This window comes from Cydia fagiglandana, chromosome 3 (assembly GCF_963556715.1).
Source record: "Cydia fagiglandana chromosome 3, ilCydFagi1.1, whole genome shotgun sequence".
NCBI lineage: Eukaryota > Metazoa > Arthropoda > Insecta > Lepidoptera > Tortricidae > Cydia > Cydia fagiglandana.
The window spans coordinates 11,851,312-11,864,995 of record NC_085934.1 but is presented as its reverse complement, the minus strand read 5'-3'; the positions used below and the strand labels follow the sequence as shown (position 1 = coordinate 11,864,995).

Here is a 13,684-nt window from a genome sequence, read left to right as displayed (position 1 = left end):
CATTAGACACACCTGACGCCAAGAAGCTATGCTTTTGCGTAATTTATAGCAAAGTTTTAATGGCGAAAGTGCCCACCGCCGCAACAGAGCGCCTAGAGCATTTCGCGAATACGCAAAATGCGATTACCGACGCGCATTCCTGAGCTATTACGTTAAACGAGTGCGATTACGTCGTTGCGACGGGCATCTTAATTTCATACGCATTTAAATCTCCTTTGAAAAAGGCACGTGAAACCTTTCGACCGTTTCCGTTCAGGTGAAAAAGTGAAATATGCTGTTAGATTTCTACAGACGAGTTAGAAAATAAAGTGAAAAAGAAGTGGCTTGCGCGAGGCGTGGTGCCAGACGTGGCCTTATAGGGCTAACGATGAGAAAGCACCTCCGATCGTCGCCTCTGATTGATGGATCGGTGCGACTGCAACGCTCGCCAATGGCTTAGCCTCGCCCTTTTTGTCTGACTCTACTGAAACGATACATGAAGACACAGTGAAAACGAAACTGCTAAGCACCCGGTGTAATCTAAAATCGAATGATAAAATAATTGTCAACGTCATGTCAATAATCTCCAGCCCGCGAGACAAGAACCGAATTCCATGGAATTCGGATTGGTCATGACCAATAGCATCCCGGATCGGGATCGTAAAGTCCATAGTTAAGGGCGATGTTGAATGAGCCCGTGTGGACGTCAGGTGCCGCTCCGTTGCTGGGTTGCAGAACTGCAGCCAAACAAACGCGTAAAATAATTGTCATCGCATCCCTATTACTTGGATAAGAGTTTAGCTGAATATAGCTATAGAAATTGATTTAAAGAAAATCAACGAATTTACGAGTAATTTACGTCAGCGTATAACTGCGTATACATATATAAGTATAAGTATATAAGCGGGACGCAGGCTTTCTCCGGAGATCGGACGGTGTATAGTCGACGACTCTGCATACTAATCGATAGCCCATGTATAAAATTGTAACGGTGCATCGTCTCTAACCGTCGCTATTCATAAATAAACTTAACCGTACCACTTTATTGGAATTCTCCAAAATGATTCGTAGGTATTTCACCAAATCTTTAAATGCATGTTTAACTGTAAACGTCAAATAGGTTTACGATTATGATAATGGCATTCAAATCGCAGATAAGTACCTATTATGTATTATAAAATATTATATGCTTGAAGTACTGTGTGCCTAAATATTTTTGTAGGGAACCGTATTTCCTATAGATCTAATCGTTTAGTTGTAATTGGGGCAACATTTTGTTTATTATATTGCAACTAATAATTAATAAAGTCTCACTAACTAATTTAAGCCCTAGTGCAATGGTTTACGTAAGTTAGTGCCTATTTTGAAATTGCAATTGATACGAAACAATGTTTGCCGGCTATTGTTGCTTGACAAAGATACATTGAGCTACGCAGGTAATTACTAGGTGACTACGACTATCTTAAATATTCCAATTACGCAATTTATCAAAGACAAGTTTAACTCCGATTACATTGACAAGTTCAACTTACTTAAGTTATAACTTATAGCTTAGTGCAATATTTTGCAACGCAGTGCAATCTAAAAATAAATAAATCTAGGTACAGTTTTATTATATTAGGTATAGTCAAGTCAACCCAGCTAAGACAACAATCGACAACAAATGAATATAGATGCGATTAATATTGAATGTGCACCATTTAATCCTTCGTGAGCATTAAGATTGGTTGCAGCAAGCGTGGCGTGGGTGACACAAACAGCCCACGTTCGCCACGCCGTTAATTGGATTTTTAATCCATATTGACATTTGGTAAATACGCGGATATTAGGTATACAGCGGAGAAAAGTAACAAATACTAATTGTAATTTGACGTTGGGCAGTTTCGTATTTTTTTTTTCTTTTATAAAATATAGCTCAAGTTGATTTAATATTCACAACATAAAATCTGGCAGGTTATTAAAAAAATACTCTGTATAGTAAAGATAACTGATTAATTCCAGCCCGGACCTAGATTCTATAGGAGAGACGATGTCACCTTCGGTTCACAGGTTGTGACGATTTACAACTGTTTAACATAAATGTGCTTATTTTAATAATATGTTACAGACATCCAGTTCGTCCAAATTACTATTAGGTATTGTGCATTTGTTTCTTTTATGAATTTTATCATTTATTTGTATGTCTTTTCCATATCTCGGGACCATGGGGTCCCGGATCTTTGGGAGGCGTACGTGGGGCCGAAGCCAACAGCGCAGAGGCCCTTTAAGACACTTTAATCTAAAAGCAAGGGATACACGTGGCGGATACCATCCCCGAACGCACAATTATCATTTATTTATCTATCTTTTTTTTATTTATCTTTTTATTTATTCTTTATTTATCTTTCTTCTTAGGCTAGGTCATTTATAATATGAATTATTTATTATTATATGATTGCGGAATCCAAATAAAGGTTTAACCAAGTAACGAATCATGTGTAAGTATTGAATGATATTAAATTAGGCTAGGCATTAGCTTTTGTTTACAGTAGGTAATCTATTAGTTTATTAATTAAATGCCTTCGTATATATAGGTATATTAATATTTAACTACTTGCAATATTTACACAAATATTTAACACATTATACCTAAACATCAAAGTTGTGAAATAAAGTTTTAATTGCCGAAGATTTGCATAAATCTCCGTCAGTTCCTTAATTTATGGAAAAGTATGTGGGCAGGTGATTTGTGGTTTTTATTACGTGTGTTTGTAAGTCCAATCGTGACATAATTCAAAACTAAACCAAAGTCTTCCTTCAAATAACAAAAAGAAAAAGATATTCAGAGCACTGATTGTTTTTTTTTTTGCTAATTAATGAAGCTCCAATTTACGCGGCCGGTTAAGCATGTACACCTCGCAATTAACCAGAGCCAAATTGAGCTTATTAACTTTTTAGTAGCGTCGTTCGTTGGTCGGCGCATGTTTCATAAGAGTACAGTTTTGGTTTCTCGGACCAGTTAGCTCCAACTTTTCGGACCGTCAATTAATTAATCGAGTGTATCGACATTCGACCCGATTTCAGGAGCTCGGTTGACAATCTGTGTTATCTGATTAAGCACGCTTTCTCTTGCATGCGCGCTCTGTGTGACTAGTGTCACATACGCTCGGTGACTGCTCTGCCCATGTGTAGCTCACCGATTACCTACTGACAGCCACTCTACTTTAATTTCATCATTCCATTTGAATAAAACAAGCATTTGCATATATTTCAGGTATGGCATTGCATAAGCTTAAGCAGTGACGATCATTATCTTTTTGTTAACGTGTGGCAGAGAGCGAGCGGTCATCAATATAGCCAGTCATGAATCTTAAATTGTCCTGTACTGAAATTTACCGAGAGACTATTTGTTTATTCAAGTGACGATCTTTCTATCAATAGTATTATGTAGGTATAATATTTTCATCATCAGTCCTCATCCCGGCTGGGGTCATAATATTTAGGTATGTAAAAGCTAAAAACAACTGATTTGCTCATGAATTCTTTAGGCACCGAAAAAGCACTTCTGAAATTCCAGTTCCAGATCAATATTACAATGCTATCACTATCACCTTACAATAGGTATCATTCAAATCACATGCCTGGCCATAAACGCCGAAAGGTACCTGCGTATTGTATAGGATTCGTGATAAATTGGCTAATTAGAGCCGAGACCCGCGCATGTACTCACTTTATTCCTATATCAAAGCTCATTTCTCACACTTGTAAAGAATGCCGCTCAATAAAACCGTCGTTTTCGTTTATGGAAGCGGTGATTCAGTGAGGTAAATAGTAATGTGTCAACAAAACAATTACTGTTTCTGATTTTATCTCTTCGTGTTACGCTTTTGTGCGTCTTCGGAGAAGTAGTGCGTGACAGCATATATAGCGGAACGGTGTTGGGTAGGTGATCGCATCATCTGTTCGTAAGCGAACAATGCATGCGATGTTATGCAACCGGGCGCACGCGGCGCGGCGCGGCGTAGCCGGTGCAACGCAGCGGCGCGGCGCCGACGCCGGTTCGTCCTCGTCCTTTTGCCCGCGAACTTCCTCGTTAGCTGCAGGGCGCAGCCATCCATCAGACCCTATCTACTTTATGACAATTATTTATGTTCCCCGCATAGCAAAACTATTTCGCTTACCGTTGAGCTTTATCGATAGCGCAAAAGTAATGTCCTGCCGTCTAGATACTCTATATCTGATACGGTTACGTCTGTTTGTTAAGTGCGCTAGTTGTTTGTGCTAGTTGTTTTAACGCCTAGGTTATTTGCTGCAAATGTTCTCTGTAGCGAATGTCGGTTTCGACATAAATTCTGAGCGGAACTGTGGGTGTAACTGCTGCAGTTGCTAGCGATCTACGTGTTGGTATTTATTACACCTCAAGTGAAATATATCAATGGTCATTTTTGCATCGTAAAGAATAGGTTGCATTCATTCATGGGGCAAAATATATTTGTTTCTTCGTAGGAGTCTAACAACGCAAAATATTTTTTTCTTTGAGCTTTGCTACAATTGGAGGATAACTTGTATTTGAGAACGTGCATTAAGTTATTAAAGGCTTCGTGCATGCTAATATGTGTTGCGCGGATGCCGGGAGGGAGGGCGCCCGCAGGCGCGCGGAAGATTGCAAGAGATGTGCAGCTTCCGTTCGCGGACAAATTGCCCTGCGCTCGCGCATCCGGCGAGAACCCAGCACTACTAATTGAATATCGAGCGCAGACTATATTATCATTTCCAATACTCCAATACACTACCTAAATTACAAGAGCGAGGTTAAGTGTTTCTTAATTACACAGGATTTTGTATCAGCAGCTTTTATTATTGGCAATAAATATAACAAACGCAATAATTTCATTTGATTGTGTTACACCCAGTGGCCGCTAAATCTCGATTAAATCGGAGCAATTCCTGCGATCCGTCCAGCGTCGGATTAACATCCGAAGTCGCGTCGTAACACTAATCTGCTTAAATGTCGAAAGGAAATGTCAGATTGTAAAGTGCAGCTCTGGACGAGCGTGATGGGGCTTAAGTGTGGGCCTCCCGCTTAGAGCACGGCTCGCTGTCACTCGCTTCACTCACATTCGTCGCTACGTCATTAATGTACACTTGTAATAATAGAATCATATCAGTGACATAATTTCTTCCAGGCCCCCATTGCATTATTCTTATAAGTAGGTACCCCTGTATTCTATTTAATTTCATATGCATCTTTAAATTTATATGTACATATTGTAATAAATTCATTAAATTATCGAATTACATAAATCCGTACTGGATCTTCATATTCATAATATATAAGCAATGATTCATTTTCCAGTAAGTAGTTTATTAACGAGTTATTCTTGTAATATAAGCACGAGATATAGTTAGATAGGTAAGTACCCTTATTATCAGAAATATTACATCAACGAACTATTAACATTAATCCATTGTTTTAAGTCGCAAATCATGTAACGATTGCGCAATGGTTCTTAAATCTAGCATTGCGTTTGATTAGGACGCGTGTTGGTTGGTGCGCTGTCGCAGTGGCGCGATGCTATCGCGATTGACGCTAAATACGCGCCCGCCAAGACGCGATATCGACTCGAGCAATGACGGACTTCAACTTACGTAATGCCATTTGCGTCCAACTTTGCTGTCACCTAAGTTGAGGAATTAAGGTTAAGACGAGTGAAAGTTGATCTATAAAAAAGTATGTAAGTAATTACTATTCTATCGAAAGGACGCAAAGTGATTGATAATGCAAAAATATTTGGCCGGATGGCTATCGAGCGCTTATGTGCAGTTACGCAGTTTCAGCCGTTACGTGGAGCTGTATTATCGAATACCACGTAATATTTCGAAAGCATAATGGCTATCGTGTATTATGCGAACCTGAAACCGAACGTGGAAAGTTCACGCTCGGCGAAGCGCGACCCTCGCGCGTAGACGCAGCTACGACACCTAGCCACTTCACCTCCATAGTGCAGTTGGTTCCAGCAGCTACGATGTCTCACGGTGCTGACAGACATTCTATTTCATCATGTAATACACAAAAATTATCGAGTTATCCGTGTCTGTAACTTAAATTTACGGCAAATTCAGAAATATGCACCTATTAAGCATTGCGAAAGTTTTTTAGGCGTATCTAAATTACTGCTTGCATGTTTTCTGTTTTCTCAAAGAGTTATTCACAGAGCCACGTAATGGTTTGTCATGCAAAAATCAGCGAACCAATGGTTACAATTTTAATAATAACGGGATATGTTCTTTGCTGCGACATAATGGGTTTTTTTCGATCAGAAACGAATTCATGCCGAATTTTATTAAGTTAAGAACGAGCTACTAAAAAGCAATGACATTATTTGAAAGAACATAAATTCACTTTGAAATACAGAAACTCATAAAGGTGTTTATGGTTTAAAAGCAAGCTTAAGAAATAAGAAATGCAAAATACATTTCACGCCTTGATCACCTTTTGCATTGAGCCTTAATATTAAAGTGAGATTAATAATTACAATATACATTTAACATATCTACTAATATCATGGAATAACTTTTGAGTCGCCTATTTATAGATATTTATATAAAATCTAATGGAATAGCATAGAATAATTTTATAATTAAACATATCTAATGCTATGTATCTATTCAAAGTAGGTTGGTACCTAATTTATAAAATGCCGTTGCTCATGTTTTCTGTCGTATAATTTCGCAATTTATAATCATTAGCGTGTTTCTGAAGCAACGAGGCCGAGCGGCGCGGGCGCAGGGTAGCGAGGGTGCAACTTAATTGAGACATCTCAACAAGTGATTGATTACTGTGTAACCGTGATTCGTAATAAAAATACCAAAAAATGTAAGTAAAATTTATGTCGTGTTTGTGGCCTACATTGTCGCAAAACTTCTTTTTGTGAAATTGCATAAGAAAATCATTACACTCGATTGCTCCCTGTGAGAATTATTTGAACTGTCTCAGATGACAGCCCTTCACTTGTCCGCGACGGCCGAAAGGTGCGCGGCCCGCGTGCTCTGAATACGACCGTTATAATCCCTCATCGCGCATAACATGTGCAGTGTAAAAGGTATCATTAACGATTGCCTTAAAAAGGCAAACGGGGCGATCATTAAAATCGTAAAATATTGCAAAGAGAAAAGATTGTATTAATAAAGAGACGTATCTCGTTACTCGAGTTTCCGTTCCTACGAAAGTGAACACAATGATGTCAGTTAACGATAAAAACTAGAGTAAAAAATGCTCTGAATGAGTGGGCGCGCATTAAGTCGACGCCGTTTAATCGCGCCTGCGACGGAACATCGCGCATTCGACAAGCGAAAGCATTACTCCTATTTTTACTGATAATCACTACCTACTATGATCAATCTAATAACGTTAGGGTATCCGCCTAAAAATGCCATAAAAAATACAACCACGATACCTACTTTTTCCTTTTCATATGATAATCAAGTAACGTCTTTATTTGTTTGAGCATTAAATAAAGAGCAACGATTAATGAGATTTTGCTTAACGTGTCGCATATATGCATTCAGTTTAAAGCTTAGGGTTACCTGTTACGTGCACATTCAACCCTCGAGCGTCTGGGATGGATAACAAAAACTAAACTGTTTTACTAGCAAAATGATTAATTGCTGCTGTGTACTTTGATTGATCGGTCTTCTTTCACATTTTTTTACTGCAACCCATTAAAACGGAAAGAATATTTGCACTCCTTAAGTATTTTAGGACAGCGTTTTAAAAACCGATTTGTTATGCGCATTAAAAAGCGTGATATTTTCATATAGCGTGCGAACGTTTCGAGAGTGGATGTGAAATTGTGTCTGTCGTTTATTGGGACGTAGCAACGGTGTTTAATTAGGTGCAAAATGTTGCATTCGGCGCGGGCGGGGCGGACAGCCGCGATGGTATCGCCGAAGCTCCGCCAAAACAAGGGCGGCGTTGCCCGCCGTAATTACGATTCCGCCACGCACACCCCGCGCGCCAAATCTTAACTCTACTAAAATTTCTTGACACGCAAAATGTATTCAGATTGCGTGTGAAATTTAAATTGTCAGCCACGGTTTATAACGAAATAATTGCTTGTGTTGGTTTAACAATTACCTTTAAAAGCATGAAAACGTTTATTGTTTTCGGCATTATTTATTCAAAAGTCGATGACAACAAATGAAAAGATTAATCCCGAAACTCGTACAGACGACAAAGACAGAACATAATCCTAAAATGTATACCTATAAATGCAACTTGTTTCTCGGACAACACAAGTTATTTAATATCTAATTTATCTTATGGGGCTTGCGATATATGTAGAATATGTAGGTACATACTTGCTTAGATCGGACAGAACAAAAGAGACCACAACATTTCAAGCCACAACAACCTCTTTAGGAATGTAACTTTTTTCAAGCTGGAACAAAACAAAATGCTCGTTAAGGAAACACGATGTTTGCCGCATTGAAATTATTTTATCATATACAGTAAGGTTATTGTTTAAGGGGAGCGATATTATCCGAGCGGAGCGGGCTCCCGGGGCGGTCATTGTGTTCCTATATGGCGAATGTCAAAAGCGTCGTCTTAATTATCGGGCGCGGCTTTACAATGCGGACTCGATTGCGCCGAGATAAGGCCTCTATACCTACTATCTGAATCAGTATTGAATGCGATACGCCGCTCGCGGCCGCGCGCCCGCGCCGCGCTGCCGACTCACACTCGCTCCACTTACTGCCTTAATAATAACTTCAAACGTATGTCGCATTGTATCTTAGATTATTCCGATCTAACTCCATTCAATACAGATAAACATGTTTGACCATGGAACATTACAAGAAAAACGAAAGAAAACTGAACAACTGAATAGCAATTGCATTTCATTAAACTTGCTAAAATATATGCGCTTTTATGTATGCTCACACCATCTTATTAAATTGAACCACTACATACAAGTATCTATTACGTGCGTCTTTAAATTATATGCCAATTTAGAGACCTAAGACCCGCAAAAACACGTACCTATAGATTGCTAAATGTCAAAATTGTGCGAGAGAATTCTGTAAATACATATCTATAGGTACTAAATAAGGTACTAATTACTGTACGGACCAGTAATCTGTCATTAAAATGTTTTATTATCCACGGCCAATTATATGTACAATTTCAAACAATAGGTACTACCTACACTTACGCCGATAATCTAAACTAGGACCAGATTGCATGGTACCTGATTTTCTGGTTTTTCAAGAAAACTAACTAAACTAATGCAATTTCATTGTTACAAAGATCTCGTGTTGGACTCTATTAAAATGATATCATTTCCTGGGAACAATAATGTGAGGGGATTTCCGACTTCCATGCTAAATGCGACGCGTGGGTTTATCTTTTGTCTATTGAACATTGATAATTTTCTCATGAGATAATAAGGGACAACTTGAGTCACGCAATAACTTTTCCAGTTTGAAGTTTGTGTCATATTTAAGTTATTACGATTAATACCTAAATAAGGCGAATAAAGAAATAAAATATTGTACTACGGTTGCCATAAGAAATAATCTATAGGTTGTTGAAAATAAATTGTTTTTAGTACAAACAGTCTCATAAAACATGTAGGTAAAGCTAGCAGCTAGAATTTCTTATAATAAACACCACAGTGTTGAATGTTGCAAGTTGGGTTGTAATTATTTTGTGGTTAGTCCGCGAAGGCGAGGGCAGCGGTGCCCGGGTGCAGGTGGGGAAACTGACACGAGATGCGTGCGTGTACGAGTATGCGGTCGCCGCTTCCTGGGCTACCGAACCGAGATGTCCTAACAAACCCAATTAACAAATCTGATAACTAAAAACCTCCTGTCTTCCACTGATTTGTACAAAAGCAATAGTAAGTATTCGAGTAGGGATGTCGGAACTTGTAAATGTCAATTTGTAATGACAGTCCTCTAGACTGCTAGCGAGCTGCGTTCAGCCTTTCACAAAGTGACAAGTGACGCGCGATGCGTCTGACGCGGCGCGGCGCGGCGTAGGCGCACGCGGCGTGGGCTACCCAATAAAATTATACACGTTGCACTGCACCCCGCTCGTAAATATCGATCAAACACCGATTACATTTCCGCACAGGAGCAATAATTTCGAACATTTTATTATTCCGCGCTAGAATTATAAATTGAGATGTTCGGTGAGAGGCGGCGCGGTTGTGTTTTACGATTGCCTATGCCTCTTAAAGTGCGGCGCAGCTTTCTAGGGTCCGCGGGCAAACATCCGGCCGACCAACGGTTAACGCCGATAGCTTCGATTGATTTTAATAATAAAAAGTCATCGAGCTGCAGCCACTATCGACGGTATAACTACTATTCATGTTTATTCATAGAGTGTATTTCAAGCGCCTATCTACCAGTGCACTTGATAGCTGGCTTGCGGTACACAAAAAGATTAATTTACTTAATTTATGTAAAATGTTCGAAACTCTGTAGGCGAAGTAAAAATGTAATGTGATGTGACTAAACGTCGCTAAGTATACTGTAAAACAACAAAATGAATTTTACAAGCGAATCAACTCAGTCACCTGATCCTATCAGAACATACCTACCTAAAACCTGTATTCCGGTTTACCGAAGAGACAAATGATACCTACCTATTAATTTGCGCTATCTGCACAATACTCCTACCTCACTTAGGAACTACGTACTATTTAAGGTACGAATACCATCACATTAGCGTATAAAATGCAAAGAATGAATGTTTTGTGATTTTCTTTTTGTATACAAGATGTTTCTTTTCTTGTTACTTCTCAAATATAAGTAGGTATAATTTTCTTGTAATGTTTGCTTTTGAATTACCTATTTATAATTAAAAACGTTACCACGGAAATGACTAAACACTTAACCTCTGGTTTCCTAGGATAGCGGTGCCATCATAGAGCGGCCGTCTCCATACAAAATAGTACTCCATCCATATATTTTGTACCTATAGAGACGGCCGCTATATGACGCCACCGCTCTATCGTAGGAAAACAGAGCTAATATTATAACTGTTATCTTAGTAGGACTTTTTGTAACGTATAGTATTTTTAGTCTCAATTACTTGATTACCAGGCCGTGATTAAATAACGAGAGCGTATCTAAGGTTTTTAAGGGTCTATAACTAGCGTGACGCCATGTCCTCGCGCCACACCAGTTACAGTTAGTACTTGTTTTATTAGAAGCACGAGCACTAACCTTGACCGTCTGGTTCTTGAGGGGCTTGTCGGGGTCGTGGACGTACTCGAGCGTGATGCCGTAGAACTGCCCCTTGTTGATGTAGGTGATGCGGTCGTCCTCGCGCCGCTGCGAGCTGCTGCTCGCCGTCTCCAGGTGGTACTTGAAGCCATAAGGCGAAAACCTGCACAATGACGTGTAATTGAGTGAGTAAATAAGTTTTAATTACAAATTATTACAGGTATTAATGGGTTCCATTTTTTATTACAAATTACTATAATATTGGTCGATGTCCCCCTTATTCATAAACGTTTACTAAAGTTGAAAAGCCGATAATAATCGTTTGTCCTTTCCGACGTATTCATATGATTGAAAGGGACAAACTATTATTAAACGATTATTGAAAAGTAAACGTTTATGAATAAGGGGGTGTATCTTTAGGTCAGTTAAATAAAAGTTAACAAACAATGTGTACATTTTCGGGTAGTTATATATAACATTTATTGGTTAACCAAATACAAAACTCCCTGGATCTGTCACTGGACGACCTGACTTTAACCTACATTAGATAATGTTTTTATCTACCCTTAACTGCCATAGAGAGCCCTTTGAGGGTAGATATGTTTACTTTTATTTAAATATCTAAAGATACAGAGTATAGATATGACAAAGGAAGGTAATTATTTAATAAGCAACTTCAAAAGCCAGTAAATTATACAATCTCATGATGTCATATATATCTTTTAACATTGTTGTACAATCCTCTAAGAGTTGTCAGTTAAGCAAATTACTGCGAAACTGCCATAATGTAGCCTTAGATCTAGGCAGATAAAAACGTAAGCCAACAGCAGTCGTAAGCGGTAAAGTTCACGCATATGCAAATAAAACGACAATGTTCTGAGACGACTCAACAAGCATTTAGAAAAAGCGCGATTTCTTCTTTAAGATGTTTATCTACAAATACAAGTTCTCGACAATAATTTCCATGAACTGAGCAATAACACTGTGAAAAAAGTGGAAATCTTAATTGCACCGCAAGCAATGCTTGTCGGCCGGCGTTATATAAAGTCGCCGAGATCTAGTTGGTAGTACGCAATGAAAAATGGTTTTCTCGTGATTTCCTGAGCTCGAGATCTACGGAAGGAAAACCCCGCTAATCGGTAATTTAGTTGATCGCGTGTCGCGGCTCGTTAGCGCGACGCGCGCCGCGCGGCGGCCGCCCGGCGCACGCGCACCGCCGCCGCTGTTGTCGCCGCGCCAATCTACGCCTACGACGTCGAGGTGTCACACCAAACGACACTAGGAAACGTCATTATCAGCCTACTTTATTATAGCTCTCGCACTAAACAATGCAATGAGATAAACGCAATAAATAATTATGAAAGATTTAATCCGGAATGTCGGCCCGCCAGTTTACATCGATTCCATTCTTGACTCGCGGTTGCACCATTAAAGCTTATTGGAAACAATTTGGTAAACAGGCCCGCTGATGTTTGCGATTTAAACCGAGCATGGGCAGATAAAGGCCGTGTAATGCAAACGCGGGCCGACAGTGACGGATCGGTCGCGGCGCTCGCCTATCTGATGCTCTCTAAGTGATTCCAAGCGCAATTTCCATTTGCGACGTTGCTCTCTATTGTCATTTTGACTATCCTTATCCTTTATATTCTTGCAAGCTGCTTTACATGGAGTCAACGACTAATGAACAATGGATTATCGAATAAAACTTAATCCATTTTAGTAGATACGATACTAACCTAGGTTAGGTGGTAATATTATATATGAGAACAAGCATTCATTCATATCACAGATCGTTAGCGAGTGCCAAGTAAACGAGTGCGTGTACCTCATTTCCAGTAATAAATAACACATTGTTTTCCAATGAGCTTCATTACAAATTTCAGCGACGCAGCAGCCAAAAAAGACACTTCCTGCGTGAAGACGAGGACCGTTCATGAATAAATCAATCGGTGAGGCGCGGAAATTGATGAGTGCACAAAAAGCCTCAGAACTTCGCGGCAACAAAGTGCTCGCAATAAAAACGCATGCCGAGATAAGAGCCCGGGCGTCCCGCGGAGGGCTCCCGGCCCAAATCAGATGCGCATAATCCACGCGGCCTTATACAGAGAGAGCCCCACCGACTACACACCGCACGGCCAACTCATACCTTATTCTTACTACGTCAGCCCCACATGTGGTAGACAAAACCTTTTTTTTTTAAAGCAGATCGAGTAATTAAGAGAATACAGTAGGTCTCGTTAACCAAAAACGCGACATTAGTGAATACCGCTATTTACAAAAGTGCATTAAGCAACTGCTCCAAGATATCGTCTCATCATTCGTTGATGGAAATCGAAGCACCATTGTATGCCCGAGACGAATGCTTTGACTGATACAATGCCTTGAATGCCTACGTACCTGAGGTTTTGTTTCATTGAAATTTATATTACTTTTGTTGCAACTGCAGCAGTATTGTTTGCGTTACATACCGAATACTAACTAAGGCAATAAT

At 39.5% G+C, this 13,684-nt stretch overlaps 1 protein-coding gene across 3 annotated transcripts in view; it reads right to left on the bottom strand.

Moving 5' to 3' along the window:
- The window catches only part of LOC134680063 (protein grainyhead), a 153,383-nt gene that overhangs the window by 19,408 nt on the left and 120,291 nt on the right, over positions 1–13,684 (bottom strand). For all 3 annotated transcript variants that reach the window (XM_063539072.1, XM_063539074.1, XM_063539073.1), the window contains one exon: positions 11,194–11,356. In XM_063539072.1, the coding sequence (XP_063395142.1) occupies positions 11,194–11,356 (163 nt within the window). The remainder of the gene's footprint in view (positions 1–11,193; positions 11,357–13,684) is intronic.